The sequence below is a fragment of the Penicillium canariense genome (genome assembly GCF_028826845.1).
Source record: "Penicillium canariense strain IBT 26290 chromosome Unknown utg000003l_segment0_segment0, whole genome shotgun sequence".
NCBI classification, from domain to species: Eukaryota; Fungi; Ascomycota; class Eurotiomycetes; order Eurotiales; family Aspergillaceae; genus Penicillium; species Penicillium canariense.
In genome coordinates, this window is record NW_026622730.1 from 615,817 (window position 1) to 631,564 (window position 15,748).

Genomic DNA, 15,748 nt, shown 5'->3' on the forward strand with positions numbered 1-15,748 from the left:
ACAAACACTGAGGCCTTGATGGCCTCCCATGGCCCAGCATCGAGAATGTCGGGCGCCGAAAGAGTTGCGACAGGGTATTCCTTGTGGAGTGGTGCTCTGGACTGAACATCTTATTTTTTTTAGACCTGGCCGACCGACGTGGGGCTGATATGGGGGCATCTACAGCCTCTATGGATGCTTGTGGTGAATTGAGTCGCTGCAGTTTCGTGGATTCTCCATGTTGAACATTGAAGGAGGGCAGAAAAGACAGGGAAATATGACGAAGGTATGTAGAAACTGGTCTAGGCGGGAGGAACCGTGATGTGTCGAGGAAGGTTAAACCTTCCCCAGGCAAGCACTAGTCCTAATTAGGAAGACACGTCTATGTGCTTAATCACACACTTTGGTGTTTTTGGCAAAATGAGGAATCTGCGATGTTGAATAATCAGAAAATGTTCAAGTGTAGAACTTACCCAACAGCCAATCATATGGGAATCCGCCATGCCGCGGTTTATGGTTGACTAATCTTTAGCATTTACACTGCGCAGCCCGAAAAATGGGACAGAGCGGCGAGTGGTTGCCATAGAAAATGGATGCACCTCGGGAAATTAACCAGATTATTCTGTTTCGGTCTCGGTCGACCTAAGGCCCGAGTTTATCGGCTTGTAAAAACGCGTAGTGAGAATTCGTACTATAAGATTACCCACTGGCCCATCCCATGGGTCCTCTATTTATTGCTATCTAAAACTACTGCCCTGTATTTTATGAATCTCTTTTCACCGAATCACGTACAATGGAACCCACAAAGGGTGACCAGGAAGCGAACGTGCAAAGCGATATGGACGGCTCGTCATCTTCCTCTGCTAAGGTCGAAACGAGACCGGGTTTGAGCACAGAAAAGCTGCACGATATCGGCGCATGGCACTGGGACGATGATCCCAATAATCCTTACAACTGGAACACAAGACGAAAGGCTCTACAGGTTCTCATGATAGCCTCCGCAGCTTTCACAACGTTAGTTTGTTCTCCAGTTCAACCAGTTGTGAACTCTAGGCTAACAATATTTCCAGCTCTGTTGGTTTGTCTATTTTGTCGCCTGCCCATTCTGAGTTCATGGAGGAATTTGGAGTCAGTAGCACGGTTGCTATCCTCCCCTTGTCACTCTATGTGCTCGCTCTAGGCCTTGGACCTGTGGTCGGCGGCCCGCTCTCCGAGACAGTGGGAAGATATCCAGTCTACATTGGAACCATTTCACTCGGCACCTTATTTACCCTCGGCGCTGGACTTAGTCCAACTTTTGCCGGACTATGCGTCTTGCGCTTTCTAGCAGGTTTTTGCTACGCGCCTTCATTGTCTATCGCCGCCGGGACCATCAATGAAACATTTAGACCGGTGAACCGCGCCATACCCTCCACAATATTTATTTTGACACCTTTCCTGGGACCTGGCTTAGGGTATTTTTCCATTTCCAGTCTGATTATTGCATTCTGGAATCCACTAATAAGGTATACAGGCCTGTTATCGGAAGCTTTGTTGTGAACCGGAAGGGTTGGCGCTGGACCCAGTGGACAATAATTTTCTTCGCTATCTTTACGTTGCTTACTATTGCCATTGCAAGGGAAACGTTTCATCCTGTGATCAAACGTCGTCGAGCCAAAGAGCTAGGTGAAAATCTTCCAGCATCACCGCCACTCTCTGCCAAAGTGCGACTTTTTGTGACGATCGCCCTTCTGAGGCCGATTCATATGCTTTTGACCGAACCTATCGTTACATTCATCTGCCTCTACGTTGCGTGCGAATTCGCAACACTCTTCTCTTTCTTCGCTGCTATTCCGCTTATCTTTCACGGTGTCTATGGATTCGGAATCGAGGACTCTGGCCTGGTATTCCTCTCTATCGTTGTCGGCTGCCTGTTAGGGGCTGTGACAGTACTGCTGTGCGATATTCTGCTATATCGTCGACAGATTCCAAAGCATGCCGGTCGGCAAGTGCCGCCTGAGTATCGACTATATCCAGCTCTGGTAGGGAGTGTCGGCCTGCCTATTGGTCTATTCTGGTTTGCATGGACTGCTAGAAGAGATATTTCTTGGGCGAGTCCCACAGTCGCAATCATGGTTTTTGCGTGGGGAAATCTGTGTGTGTTTGTCAGCACAGCACAGTATTTAGTCGATACCTATCATGGCCTTACTGTTGCAAGTGCCATGAGTGCAAACGGCCTCGCGAGATACGGGCTAGCTGCTGCGTTTCCTCTGTTCACAATCCAGAGTGAGTTTTCATCCTTTGGATCAATTATTCGGATTTTTTGACCCTAACCACATTGAATAGTGTACACGCGCCTTGGCACCGGGTGGGCATCAAGCCTGCTTGGCTTTATTGCGATTGCGCTTCTACCAGTCCCGTGGATCTTTTTCAAAGCAGGAAAGAAGCTGCGCGGCCTGAGTAAATACGAAACCGCTGAACAGCATTCTTGACGGGAACTGAAAGATAGAAGAGACTTGTGAATTCGTTCTCGAAAATATATAGACGGTAAAACAATGCATCATACGAGATGTTAGGGAGGAGAATGAGAGATACTGCCTGGACTTGTACATGACCTATTATTAAGATCTTGTTGTGGAGTCGAATAATATATCTACTGGATGCCAGTTTGTAACATGCTAAGATCAACATCCATCCTGGTCCAACTCTAAGGCCGCTATTAAAGCTGACCTGCGGAGGATAAGGGTATATTTTTATGTCCCGGTTGTTTAATCTTTGTATTCAAAGGCTGCGATAGTGGAATATCCTTCGGCCCATACAGATGCTCGGGGAGTCAGAGACAATTAACAAAGTCACTTTGTAGCTTTCCCAGTCACGCGAACACCCTTTTGTGCCTTTTGGGTAACACGTGGATCCCGGAATCCGTGTCCGCACAGGATACTATCCTAATAACCACAGTGCAAAATTCCGTGGGGTATCTTTCCGCACGAAGGCCCGATAGACAATCAATTTTTTCACCAAATATGATAAGTTGATATCACCAGGTCTTAGATAGGAAGAAGATTTAAAGAAGCTTGTCAATTCTCCATCTAGGAGGGGTGAGATTCAAGCTAGCAAGATAAGGTCCCAATGGGCCCAAACAGATCATTGATCCTCCTAAAGCTATAAAAAGGGCGGTCTCATCTGATAGCGTTAGGTCCGGTTCTCTATGCCTCTCTTAAGTACATTGTCATAAACGAATAGGCTAGCAGTCACCAGCACTGAGCCAACAACCCAACATCTATACAGTTCCAGAATCATCCGTCCACCTCACGAAATGTAGAAGGCTGGCTCTTTAGATGTACTCCCAAGCAAGGTGGTCAGAAGAGATGTTCAGACCAATAGCCAGAGCGTCAAAGCCGAGGCAGTCGCTCACATTGCCCGTGGGAACAGTCGCGTTCTGCAGCGCGGCAAACACCTGCCAGCGATCGGTCCTCAGGGGAGCCTGGCGGCGGACGTGGCGGCCCACGGCAGTGGAGTTAGCCGGAGCAGGGCAGGCCATAAAGCCGGAGGCACCCTGGCCGGAGTAGGTCCAGGTGCCGAAGGACTGGCCGGGGGTGTACTTGAAGGGGCCCTGAGACGAGCCGGGAGGAATGTAGCCCGAGTGGGGGGTGGTGAAGCTCAAGGCGCCGGCACGGTCGACGTAGATGCGCTGGCCACCGGGGACCACGACATCCTGGAAAATAAGTTAGAGAATTATGTTTATTGGTTGGCTGGAAGCAGATATTTGGCCTACCAGGGCGCTCTGTCCAAAGATAATGGTGTCATTGGTAGTTTGAGCGCAGTTGGGGACGACAGCAGGGCAGTAGGTCTGGCTCTTGCCACCGAGCCAGAATTTGCTACCAGAAGCAGTCAGGGGCAGGAAGTGGATGGGCGAGCCAGAGCGAGCAGCAGTGACGCCGAAGGCACCGCCGGACTCCTTGGTGGTGGGGCGAGAGCCAGGGAGGGCCGCAGCCAGGGGAACGAGGGACAGAAGCGCGGAGACCTTCATTGTGAATGAGCGAGTGTCAAGTAATTGGGTAAAGAGAGTTTTAATGGTGTAGAATGGCGAAAGAAAAAGAGAAGGCGAATAGAAATAGGACTCCTATTAAATGTACACAGCGAAGGGACTCGTCAACAGAATATGGAGTTCTCTCTCAAAGTCCCATCCACAGGATCCCGCCATGTGCCGTCTAGTGTCTCCGTATCAAAGGTGATCGACATGGACTACACAAGTTGCTGCGACGTTACCACCGAAAAAGTAGCAAGAGTTGATATCATTGCTCCGCCCAAGCTTCGCATCTACCAAGCCGAGCACCGGCCCACGTTATGCAAGTTTCCATCGGAAATGTCGGTGTTGGGAGTAGCGCGGAACTTTACAGCGCCTTTAGCCAACGGGCTATCTTGGGCCATGCCTAGCTAGTCATTCGCAGGGTGTATTTCAGTTTCTTTCAGGAACGGCGAGCCCCGATTGGGGAAACTAGTTCTGAGACACACTGCAAAACTTCCCACTGAGAGGTTTGGGTGATCGACAACCACCGACAGGGGTAACGGTCTCTAGAGGAGGATGATGGTACCCAGGGCCGAATAGACATCGGGACGCCATATTGATTCTCCACCGCGGTTAGGCCGATTTGGAAGGCAAGTTGGAGATTAATTGAGCAAGACGGAACGGCATTTAGCACTTTCGGTCTCGAACGAGATCAATTTATCGCAACGGATCAAATGCGAAGACCCTGAAAAGTGGGATGTTTCAGCCAAATCAAGATAATGCAGATAGGAGTAGGGATCGGCAGATGTCGTGGTGGTAGCCCGGTGGAGTACCCGTCCTGGTTCGCTCCTATCAGGGGTGAGTGAAAGAGAAAACAGAAGCAAGCGATATGCTATCTTTGGTACTCCGTAGTCCCTGTGGCTCACAGCTCTGCCCGTAGTGAGTGAGTCGGGGCAACTGGGCGTGCAGTCTCCACAGGTCCACCCGGATGTCTCGGGGATGAATGCTGTTGACATCACTGGTGATGCTTCCCGATCGTTGACACGAAGACACAGAGGTCTCCGTATCTCTTCAGGAGATTCACGATCTAGTGAAACAACCATCAGGCCCTGAACACATGCGCAAGTAATTCCTGCAGTTTTACCCCTGTCTTGTGGACATAAATTCTGTCTGTTTCTCGAAGGATTCTCCGTGTAACAGAAAACGCGGTGATCGTCGGTCTCCATTTTTAGCCAAATGGAGACGATTCCGTAGGAACCGCCACACGGAGACCCTATTGCTAGACGCAAGGTGGAGTGGGGCGTGGAGAAGGCAGCAGCGATGGTAAGTCTGTAGGAGAACAGAGGGTGTCTTAGCATTAATCACCTACGCCGTCGGAATAAGCTCGGCCGGCCTGAAATTAAAACCAGCCAAAGATACGGCACTTCCCGCTAATTGTATTCGGGGCAAGTTCTTCGTAGCTCAGTTTCTGTGCACACATTGCTAGAATCACAGTCCCTCTATGTCCAATAAGCCAATACCCGACATATGCTATCGCTGAAGTTCGAAAGACCCAACGCCGACAAAAATACATCGCCCACGTCAGCAAAAATACATGAAAACGCTACAACCTGGGGAAGACATCTAAAAAAGAACTGTTCAAAACTCCGCCATCAGCGGCAGATCCCGCGAACTCCGTCCAGCCCAAATTTGGAATGTGCCTTCAGTAGGCATCACCCAGTTCTGGGCACGCACGCTCCAGTAACTCAGATCTTTCCGGGACAAGGTCATCTGGACGGTCGTGCTCTCGCCAGGATCAAGGGCGACCTTGGTAAAGTTCCGGAGAACGCGATCGGGGAACTCTATATCCTCGCGGTGCTGACCCAGACCGCGGTGTTCGGCGACGCGTTCCGGGAATGAGAGGTAGACCTGCACAACCTCTTTGCCTGGTCGCGAGCCGGTGTTGCTGACCTGGAGCGAGAGTTCCAGCATAGCTTCGTAGAGAGATGGGTTGCCGCCCGGTCCGCCGCCTGCGTCGGAAGGGTGCTGGTGATCGTTGTAGCCCTCTGGATATGGGTAAGAGCCGGGTTTAGTGCCCTCTCCGTCACGGATGTAGGGGTATATGTATTTTGCTAAAGCCTTGAAGCCGGACGGGTATCTGGTTGAAGACTCTGTCGGTGGTTTGGTATCGTATTGTGGAGGATCAATCTCGTTATTTGGGCGTGGTGAGGGTAGCCGAGACTTCTCTTGCAGAGGCTGGATTTCGAGGGCTGAAATATTGAAAGTGGTGTATGACAAGCCGAAACCAAACTCGTAGCGTGGTGTGATGTTCTTTTTGTCAAAATACCGGTAATCAATGTAGAGACCTTGATCGAGGGTGACTTCCGGTTGGTTACTTCTGGTCTCATAGAGCACTTGAGCACCTGGGCCATAGTCTTCAAGTGATCGGCCAATGGTGTAGGGTAACCGACCGCTGGCATCAACATCACCAAACAGTACGTCTGTCAGAGCATTGCCACTCTCTTGCCCGGGAAGGTTAGCATAAAGAACGGCGTGTACCCCAGGCAGATCAATCCAAGACTCCATCACGACGGGGCCGACAGAATGTATCACGACCACTGTCCTGCCGACGCCACCACCACAGTGCTTAGCAACCCGATCAATCAGTTGAGCACCACTGTGCTGGAGGTCGAGATTATTGCGATCTCCACGAATATCATCGACTCGAATAAAGCCCTCGCCTCCGTCGGAATTCGCGAAAACAAGGCAGAGATCTTGATCCACCAGATTCTTAAGAGCAACATCATTTCCCAAGAAGCCCCGCACGTCGCTGGTCTCCGCAGGCCATGCACGCTGTAGAGCTTCCCAAGGACTGACCAGATATGGGAAATTGACCGCGCCGCTTCCCCAACCAGACCCAAGTGTACCTTGATTGCACCCGCGATCAGCGCAAACATTGGGGCCATCACCAGGACCAGCATCCTCGCCATAGATACCAACGCGATAATGTCCTTTGGGGCCAGTGGCACTGCGCGAAAGTGGGAGGGTGTCGTTGACGTTCTTCAAGAGGACAGTTCCCTCTGCGGCTACCCTCCGGGCCGTGAGAGAATGGGGCAGCGACTTAGATCCGCTTGCTTGAGCATCCACGTAACGGTTGACCACTTCATGGGTCTCGTCGTCTTCGCTACCGGGATGTAACCCTCCCATCTTCTCGTCGGTCCAAGAAGAAAAGTTTGGACCACCTTCGCCTAACGGCCGAGGCTGTTCCCACGTATCCTGGCGGAAATGGTACCAGGCTGCAACAATACGGGTGACCATATCGTTGAGGCGCTCCATGGGGACGGAGGTATTGAGGGCTGCTTGTGTTAAGCGCATCCCCCAAAACGAGTCCCCGTCTACCCAGTATGCGCCGTCACCGGGCATGCTCATGTCGAGGCCACTTAATGCACTCTGTACGCCGGAGCGCTGAGCAAGCCAGTCGGATTGCACGAATCCTTGGAAGTCGAGCTCGTCCTTGAGGATGCCATTGAGAAGCTTGCTATTCTCACAAGCATAGCTGTTGTTGACTTTCTGGTAAGAGCACATAACACTCGCGACGCCGGCACGCACGCTCTCGGCGAATGGCCAGACGAAAACTTCGTGCAGTGCGCGATCATCTATATTAGATGAGATGGCATTTTCGGTGCCCCAGTCATTCGGTTGGCGGTAGTGTTCCTGTTCATTCATCAAAAAGTGCTTAGCTGTCGCCATAACGCCATTGCGTTGGATACCACGAATGGTCTCCGCAGCGGCCACGCCCTGAAGGACGGGATCTGAGCCGAAGCCCTCCCAGTTGCGACCACCAGCGGGCATCATTCCCAATGGCCCCATGGACGGGCCGAGAATAACATTAACCCCCTTTGCACGAGCCTCTTTACCCAGTGCAAATCCGCGCTCCCGCATGAGATCACGGTTCCAGGTTGCGCCGGTAGTAATTCCGGCAGGGAATGCAGTGATGTTATCTGCAAACCGAAGACCCAGCGGACCATCCTGTAAGCAGAGCGATGGAAATTGGACGAACTCTGCAGGTCCCGTATTCCCAACACAAAGCCCCATCTGCCATCCCGTGCCAGTTGTGACATTTACCTTCTCCACCAAATCCATTCGCTCGACAAGTTCATGGGCCTTAGTATAGCTTTCTCTCCATGCAGGATTGGTTCCTCCAAGGGGTGTCGGGTACCATGGGACAGACGACTGCATCCGTCAGCAATTATTCCAATACGGCACACCTGCAAAGCACGCTGTAACGGGCTCGCAGTCGATAGGATTGAAAATGCGGGACTCGTACATATTCTTTAGCCGCTTTCTTGCCTAATACCCATGGCAAACCCTTCATCGCGAGCCACATCACAAGTAAACCAACCACGACAAGCGGAAAAACATGCCACCATGCCTTGATTCGCAGCAGGGACTTGATTCCGGCCTTCCAGCTCTGGTCCTTGTCCTTGTAATGCGCAGCGCCTCGGCCCTTATGTGACGGAATTCCATAGTCATCACTATCATCGTCACTCAGCATAAGGTGCGAGGTACTGTGGTCCAGGTCTTCATTGAATGTTTGAGCCAGTATATCCTGCTCCCTCTCCAACATGTACTCAATAGCTTTGCCGACGTCACGCGGTTCGCCGGATTCATCGCCGGGTATAGGGCTTGCGGCGCTCGCGAAGCTAGGCTCGGAGGTGAATTGGACTCGATTGCGAGGTTTGCCCGACTCTGTTACTTGATCCAATGGAAGGAGTTTCAAGTTCGCGTCGTCTTCGGTTGAGGAATCTTCGCCGCTAGAAAGGAGATCGTCGAGGTAGGGATCGTGTATTGTGCCGCCATCTCCGCGATTATTTGGTCGGGCTCCGTCATTCAATCTTGTTGATGGGCGTTCATCGTCGGAAACATCGTTAGCCAGCGACTGGTACTCCTGGCTACGCGTATTCGAAGCTCCAGGTTTAGAGCGGGTCGATCTGGCCATCGCGCTGGTGTACTTGGCGGGTGGAGAAGGCTGTCACTTAGAGTCACAGAGCCCATGCATCATGGGTTTCGACAACGGTGGCTTCGAAAGACAATTGAGGACAGGGTTTGACGTGAATAATTGCACTGCTCGAACTGGTGATGCGTCCTTGGCGCCAAGCGCAACAGCTTCTCGTCCTGGCGGGTCACCTGACACACTCAAAGCGGGATCTACGGAACCTGGGTGATCTACTCTAAAGGCTATCGATTGGTACTTAAGGGTAAAGGCCTATTGGGAGACTCGGATTGGCGAAAATATCATATAAACAAGAACTTTTGTTCAGTAGGACCGCCTAGGTATCTATCACCAGGTCGAGATTGATCCGAACAATGCGTATCTACCTAGCAAACGAAATCAAACAAGCCCAAACTCCATCTATCGAAGTCCCATGCAAAAAGCCATAAATAAACAACAATAGGTACTCATGCAAGGAAATGTCCAGAAATCATCATGAAAAAAGGAAAAGCCATTACACGTCAACATGCTGTGGTAGGTATGCTTATTCTTCGTCATCGGTATCGACAGGCTTAGGGGTACCCTTGGGGGAGTTAAGCTAGAAGTATGTCAGTGGTAGATCAGGTGAGGAGAGATGAAAATGAACAAGGAAACTCACCCATTCGATGTGACGAAGACGGCGACGGGCGTCGCGGTCCTTCAGCTGAGCGCGGGTCAACTTCTTCTTCTTCTTGGCGCGGAACTTGAGCTCGCCCTGGTCCTCGGCACCAGAGTTGACAGCCGACGGGGCAGCGCTAGTGTTGGCCGAGGCAGCCGCAGAGACACCAGCAGGGGTGCCGGTGCCAGTGGGGGAGTTGGTAGCACTGTCCTCGAAGCGGTCCAGACTGATAGCGGTGTTGGTACGGCTGACGACACGGCCATCGGCGACGTGGAGCTGCTCGGGGCAGAGAGCGCCCACGAACTCCTCGTTATGGGAAATCATGACAACACCACCCTTGAAGTCACGGATAGCGACGGCCAAACCACCCAGGGAGTCACGGTCCAAGAAATTAGTCGGCTCGTCCAGCACGAGCAAGTGGGGGTTGTTCCACATGGCACCGGCCAGCACGACCTTGACCTTCTGGCCACCAGACAGACCAGATATCTCATTGTGGTTGGCAATCTCGGGGTCGAGGCCAACATCCTCGAAGTGCTTGGAGATAGTCTTAGGTTCAAGAACACGGAAACCCAGACCCTCCCGCGACGCCTCGTGGTCGTCGAACTCTTGGACCATCTTGGAGAAACCCAGCTCGTTGAGGGTCTCACGGGAGATCATGGTGTTGAACTTGGGAAGCAGGCCAACCCACTTCACCTCGTACTGGAAGGACTTCTTCCACTTCTGACGACCCATCAGAGCTTCGATACGACGAGCGCCACGGCCATCACCCAAATCAACTGGCTTCGCAAGCTGAGCCTTGTCAGCATCAGTCAGGATGCGCGTCTGCTTAAGGAACACCTCGCGATCATCACCGTTGGCGTAACGCCACTGGAGGTACTGGCTGGGAGTCTTCTCAAGATGCATCTCAACGTGCTCAAGGGCATGCTGCTTAATGTAACCAATACGCAGGTTGGGGTGCTTCTCGACCTTTCCGGACTGAGGGATAACCTCACCTGTCAAGATCTTGATAAAGGTAGACTTGCCAGCACCGTTTCCGCCGATAATGGCGGTACGGGAGGAGAGCGTCAGCGACAGATTTGCCTCAGACAGAGACGGCTTGGAGGCACCAGGGTAGGTGAAGGAGGCATTGGTCATCCGGAGAATAGCACGGGTATTGGATTTGATACCAGACAGAATACCAGGAGCGGGGAACTTGAACTGCACATTGGAGGCAGACAGTGTGTAGTAGCTCTTCCCCTCGGGCTTGACCTTAACAAAAGCAGCAAGGTTTCCAGGGTAGCAAACAAGTTTCTTTTGCTCGTAGTGGTAGATGTCGGTGCAGACCTCGTCCAGGAAGCCAGAGTCGTGACTGACTATCAAGCTGGTGATATCAGTGTGCTTCTTCAGGTACTCCTGCAACCACTTAACATTGGCAACATCGAGGTGGTTAGTCGGTTCGTCGAGCAAGAGCACATCGGCCTTCAAGAGCATAGCACGGGCAAGGGCCAGCTTCATTTTCCAACCACCGGACAGCGAACCAACAGGCTGAGACTGACGGCCTTCAGGTCCATCGGTGAAGCCGAACTCTAGCAGGACGGAGCTGATGTGCTCCTTGCCCTCGGCGGCAATCTGAGGGTTCTTGGCAACATACTCGAAGATGCTGATATCGGCATCTTCACCCTGGTTGTGCTCCACGAAGCATGTGCGCACTTCCTCGGGGGAGGGAAACCCTCAAGCTTGTCGTTGGCGATACTGCGCATCAGGGTCGACTTTCCAGCACCATTGCGACCGCAGAGACCGTACCGGTGGCCCTTGACGAGGCGCAGGTTGGTGTGAGAGAGTAGGAGCATACCACCGTAGGCGAGGGAGAAGTTGGCATTAACAATCACAATCTCGTTGGGGTCGTCCTGGACGGGCTTGCCATACTTGCGCTCGTCCTCTGCAATGAAGTGCTTCTGCACGGCGGTAGCAATAGCCTCCGCCTGCTCACTCTGGATCAGGCCACGGAGATAAGGGCCAACGCGAGCGGGAATCCGGTCCAACTTGCGGCAGTTGACATCTTCCCGAACCATGCCAGCGATGAAGGTCTTGGCCAGTTCGGAGAACTGAACATCCCCGAAGCTGACAGACCCAGCAACCTCCTGAAGCTGAGAGTTCAACACGGCCACCACTTCCTCAGGGGTAGTTTTGGAAACAGCACCGAGGGCAAGGTCGTTATCCTTCATAGCCTTCTCCATGACGTCGAGCGCACGAGTGGCCAATTCACGAACCTCCGGGAGAGACGCACGGTCTGCGATGGCTTTCACACCAGGCTGGAGCTTGGGAAGGAAGACACGGGCCTCGGCAGGGTCGTGAACCAGCTTGGTCAGGTTCTCGATGACAACGACGGCCTGGCGAAGAGTTTCTTGAGGGGTGGCCGGGGCGTTGAGTGTGCGCTCGAGCAGGGGGGTGAGCAGAGCTAGAACGGGGGAGGTAACGATAGCCACGAATGTTGTTTGCGACAGCGCGTGAATGGCCTTCTGCAGAGTCTGGGCCGAGGGCTGCTCCATGGTCTTGATGAGCAGGGGAATGCGCGGGGCGACGTCGTCGTTGTACAGAAGGGTGGTCATGGTAGTCATTGTCTTGGTAGCCTGCTTGGCGACCTCGCTCTTCAAGTCGTGCATGCCCGATTCGACGATGGGGATCAGCTCCTTGAGAGTTTTGCCCATGGCCTCGCGCAGGACGTCCTTCTCGCTCTCCTCCTCCGGGGTGCCATTGCCCATTTGGGCGCCGGCAGCCATCTTCTCGAGAAGTTTGTAGCCACCAACGAAGCCTTGCCACTTGCCGGATCCCGTGCTCAAGTATGTTTCCAGAGCGGGAAGAAGAGCATTAGCCTTGGCCTCGGGGCTCAGGCAGCCATATAGCGCATCGATCGCATACTGCGCCGCATCGCGAACAACGGCACCCTTATCGGCAAGAGAGTCGAGAACAACGTTGAAAATACCGCCGTTATGCAGCAGGAAAACAGCCTCGCTGAGGGGAAATTCGCGGGGGAACCGTTCAAAGAGGGCGCCGATGATCAGCATGGCGCTCTCGCGACGGGATCCATTCTTCTTATCGGTAGCAGCCTTCTTCGCCTCGGCGAGAACATTGTAGTTGAGCAAACCGGAGGTTCCAACACTCTGGATTAACAGGTTTGCGACTGCATAGGAGCCATCGAGGGAGTGCTGGGACGTCTCGGCGGTAAAGATAGTGTTGAGGAGCGAAGAAATCTCTTCGGTAGTGGGGGGCACGCCAGAGGGGCCTTTAGCGACAACGGTCGGCATGGTGGGGGTACCAGAAGGGGAGATGGGGTGTGGCATGGTCTTCTGAGTGCAAGACTCAAAACGTCTGGTAACTAAATATACCAGAAAAAGAAAGAAGTTGGTCGCGGTGGTCCTGAGGCCCTCGAACGGATGGGAGGCGGGGTCTCCCGGGCCAGCAGAATAAGCAGAACAAAGACTGTCAAGTGAGGAACGCAAGTGACGACCAGATCAAAGACAATCAGGAAAGAATGGATATGCCTGCACCGTGACAGCGGTAGATACTCGAATCCACGCAGGGCTGTACACAGGATGAGGAGGAAAGAACAAGGCGAAGGGTAGGGAGATCGCGCATCGCTGATCGGGGGCTTATCCACACAATTTTTTTTTTGTTTGGGAGGCGACAACCGCCCTGACCAATCGCAGGTTCCGTTATCGCCATGGGACGCCCCTAGCTGGATCTGGCTAGCCTTATCAGTTGCTTTCGCCTCAGGCCAAGTTAGTCAGCAAATCCGGTGCCTGAGGTGTCTATTTTGTAAACGTCATGGGATCCCAAGTCACGGGTTTGCACGGGTTGCGTTGCGTGGTTTCGTTGGGCCAGACTGGGTGAGCTGAACGGGAAAGACCCAGCTGCTCGGCCGGAATGCCGATTGTCCAAGGGCCGAGAGCCTATGGCTGATGTACTACATGACTCGCTCTGTTAGCCCTTCCTTCTATCCGGTGCCCGTTCGTCTTCCCTCGTGGCCCGCGACCTCCTCGGATAATGGGTAGAAGATATATAGCCAGTGTCGAGGATATCCTCCAAACAACCCTCTTCAGATCAAAATCGCGATAATAGATAGCACATAAGATACGTCTTTTCTATATACACTCGGATCAACCATGACTGTTCAGCAAAGACCGTAGGGAAATCGGCGATGTCGCGGTCCGCATGCAGCCGCCCCGGGCCTCGGTAGAATCAAGGGTTGAGGCCCCGCGTTCAACCGACCCGCGGGGAAGAAGGGTTGCGGTCAGATGTTATTCCCCAGACGCGGTCGATCATAAGTACCTTTTTCTTCTTCTTTTCATGCATTTATTTTCACGTTAAGAACCTCTCGAGCTGCTCGCTGACTCGAAAAAGTTGCTTGTTCTCATCCCTCTTCATCCATTTGATCCCTTGATTCTCCCCGCACCGAGTCTCCCGCCCCCACAATTCTACCCCGGACCCATCAACATACAATGGCTCTGAGCTTCAGAACCACCCGCCACGCCACCAGACTGGCCAAGGTTCGTCTTCGTTCGTGAAGTCCTGCTCAATGATCAATTGGGAGGATTGTAAGAAAAATAGAGTGGCCCCCTCGACTAACAATTTCCACAGGCCTCCCGGCCGCTCTTCTCGGCCAGACACTATGCGACCGCCGAACCTGACCTGAAGACCGCCCTGAAGGAGGCCATTCCCGCTAAGCGCGAGCTCCTCCGGCAGATTAAGGCCCAGGGCGACGAGGTCATCGGTGATGTCAAGGTCAGCAACGTGATCGGCGGCATGCGCGGCCTGAAGGCCATGCTGTGGGAGGGTTCCGTTCTGGACGCCGACGAGGGCATCCGCTTCCACGGCAAGACAATCAAGGACTGCCAGAAGGAGCTGCCTAAGGGCACCTCCGGCACTGAGATGCTTCCCGAGGCCATGTTCTGGCTGCTCCTGACCGGTCAGGTCCCCTCGACGGCACAGGTGCGCGCCTTCTCGCGCGAGCTGGCCGAGAAGTCCACTTTGCCCCCGCACATCCTGGACCTGATCAAGTCCTTCCCCAAGACCATGCACCCAATGACTCAACTGTCGATTGCCGTTGCTGCACTCAACACCGAGTCAAAGTTCGCTCAGGCCTACGAGAAGGGCCTGAACAAGGCCGAGTACTGGGAGCCCACTTTCGATGACAGCATTTCGCTGCTCGCGAAGATTCCCCGTGTTGCAGCGCTGGTTTTCCGCTCCAACGAGATTGATGCTGTTGGTCACCAGCAGCTGGATGTTACCCAGGATTGGTCGTACAACTTTGCCGAGCTGCTCGGTAAGGGCGGCGAGAAGAACCAGGACTTCCACGATCTGCTACGCTTGTATCTGGCTTTGCACGGCGACCACGAGGGTGGCAACGTCTCTGCCCACGCTACCCACCTGGTTGGCAGCGCCCTCAGCGACCCCTTCCTGAGCTACAGTGCCGGTCTGCTGGGTCTGGCCGGCCCCCTGCACGGTCTCGCTGCCCAGGAGGTCCTCCGCTGGATCCTCCAGATGCAGGACAAGATCGGTACGAAGTTCTCTGACGAGGACGTCCGCACTTACCTCTGGGATACTCTCAAGTCCGGCCGTGTGGTCCCTGGCTACGGCCACGGTGTCCTGCGCAAGCCTGACCCTCGTTTCGAGGCCCTGATGGACTTTGCCGCTACCCGCCCCGATGTCCTCGCCAACCCCGTGTTTCAGCTGGTCAAGAAGAACTCCGAGATTGCCCCTGGTGTTCTGACTGAGCACGGCAAGGTATGTACCATTAGTGTCTCTCTTTCTCTCCCATGACCCCGTTACTAACAACTTCCGTCCAGACCAAGAACCCTCACCCCAATGTCGATGCCGCCTCCGGTGTCCTCTTCTACCATTACGGCTTCCAGCAGCCCCTGTACTACACCGTCACCTTCGGTGTCAGCCGGGCCCTTGGACCCCTAGTCCAGCTGATCTGGGACCGCGCCTTGGGCATGCCTATTGAGCGCCCCAAGAGCATCAACCTGCTGGGTCTGCTGAAGAAATAAACAACCCGACGATGCAAATTGGGTATCGAAAAGCCCCACGTGGCCGATTTGCAGCCCGAGATGAAAATTATGCTAGCGAATTTTGCGTGTTTCTCCTATGTCTTTCTTTTCTAGACTGCTGT

At 53.4% G+C, this 15,748-nt stretch overlaps 5 protein-coding genes across 5 annotated transcripts; 2 read left to right on the forward strand and 3 right to left on the reverse strand.

The window, feature by feature from the left end:
• Positions 1 to 772: 772 nt before the first annotated feature.
• Positions 773 to 2,450, forward strand: N7482_005067 (MFS transporter; the record flags this gene model as incomplete). The annotated part of the gene is made up of 4 exons (XM_056687192.1): positions 773 to 993; positions 1,050 to 1,433; positions 1,493 to 2,244; positions 2,305 to 2,450. 4 exons carry the CDS (start codon positions 773 to 775, stop codon positions 2,448 to 2,450), a joined length of 1,503 nt encoding a protein of 500 aa, XP_056542747.1.
• Positions 2,451 to 3,292: 842 nt separating this feature from the next.
• On the reverse strand, positions 3,293 to 3,988 carry N7482_005068 (putative IgE-binding protein; the record flags this gene model as incomplete). The annotated part of the gene is made up of 2 exons (XM_056687193.1): positions 3,293 to 3,673; positions 3,734 to 3,988. The coding sequence occupies 2 exons, from the start codon at positions 3,986 to 3,988 to the stop codon at positions 3,293 to 3,295; spliced, it is 636 nt and encodes a 211-aa protein (XP_056542748.1).
• A 1,617-nt stretch (positions 3,989 to 5,605) lies between these two features.
• N7482_005069 (beta-glucosidase) lies at positions 5,606 to 8,945 on the reverse strand (the record flags this gene model as incomplete). Its single annotated transcript, XM_056687194.1, has 2 exons — positions 5,606 to 8,179; positions 8,274 to 8,945. 2 exons carry the CDS (start codon positions 8,943 to 8,945, stop codon positions 5,606 to 5,608), a joined length of 3,246 nt encoding a protein of 1,081 aa, XP_056542749.1.
• Positions 8,946 to 9,483: 538 nt separating this feature from the next.
• N7482_005070 (putative mRNA-nucleus export ATPase (Elf1)) lies at positions 9,484 to 12,917 on the reverse strand (the record flags this gene model as incomplete). The annotated part of the gene is made up of 3 exons (XM_056687195.1): positions 9,484 to 9,537; positions 9,598 to 11,236; positions 11,287 to 12,917. The coding sequence occupies 3 exons, from the start codon at positions 12,915 to 12,917 to the stop codon at positions 9,484 to 9,486; spliced, it is 3,324 nt and encodes a 1,107-aa protein (XP_056542750.1).
• A 1,158-nt stretch (positions 12,918 to 14,075) lies between these two features.
• mcsA (putative citrate synthase Cit1) lies at positions 14,076 to 15,626 on the forward strand (the record flags this gene model as incomplete). The annotated part of the gene is made up of 3 exons (XM_056687196.1): positions 14,076 to 14,123; positions 14,215 to 15,360; positions 15,423 to 15,626. 3 exons carry the CDS (start codon positions 14,076 to 14,078, stop codon positions 15,624 to 15,626), a joined length of 1,398 nt encoding a protein of 465 aa, XP_056542751.1.
• Positions 15,627 to 15,748: the final 122 nt, after the last annotated feature.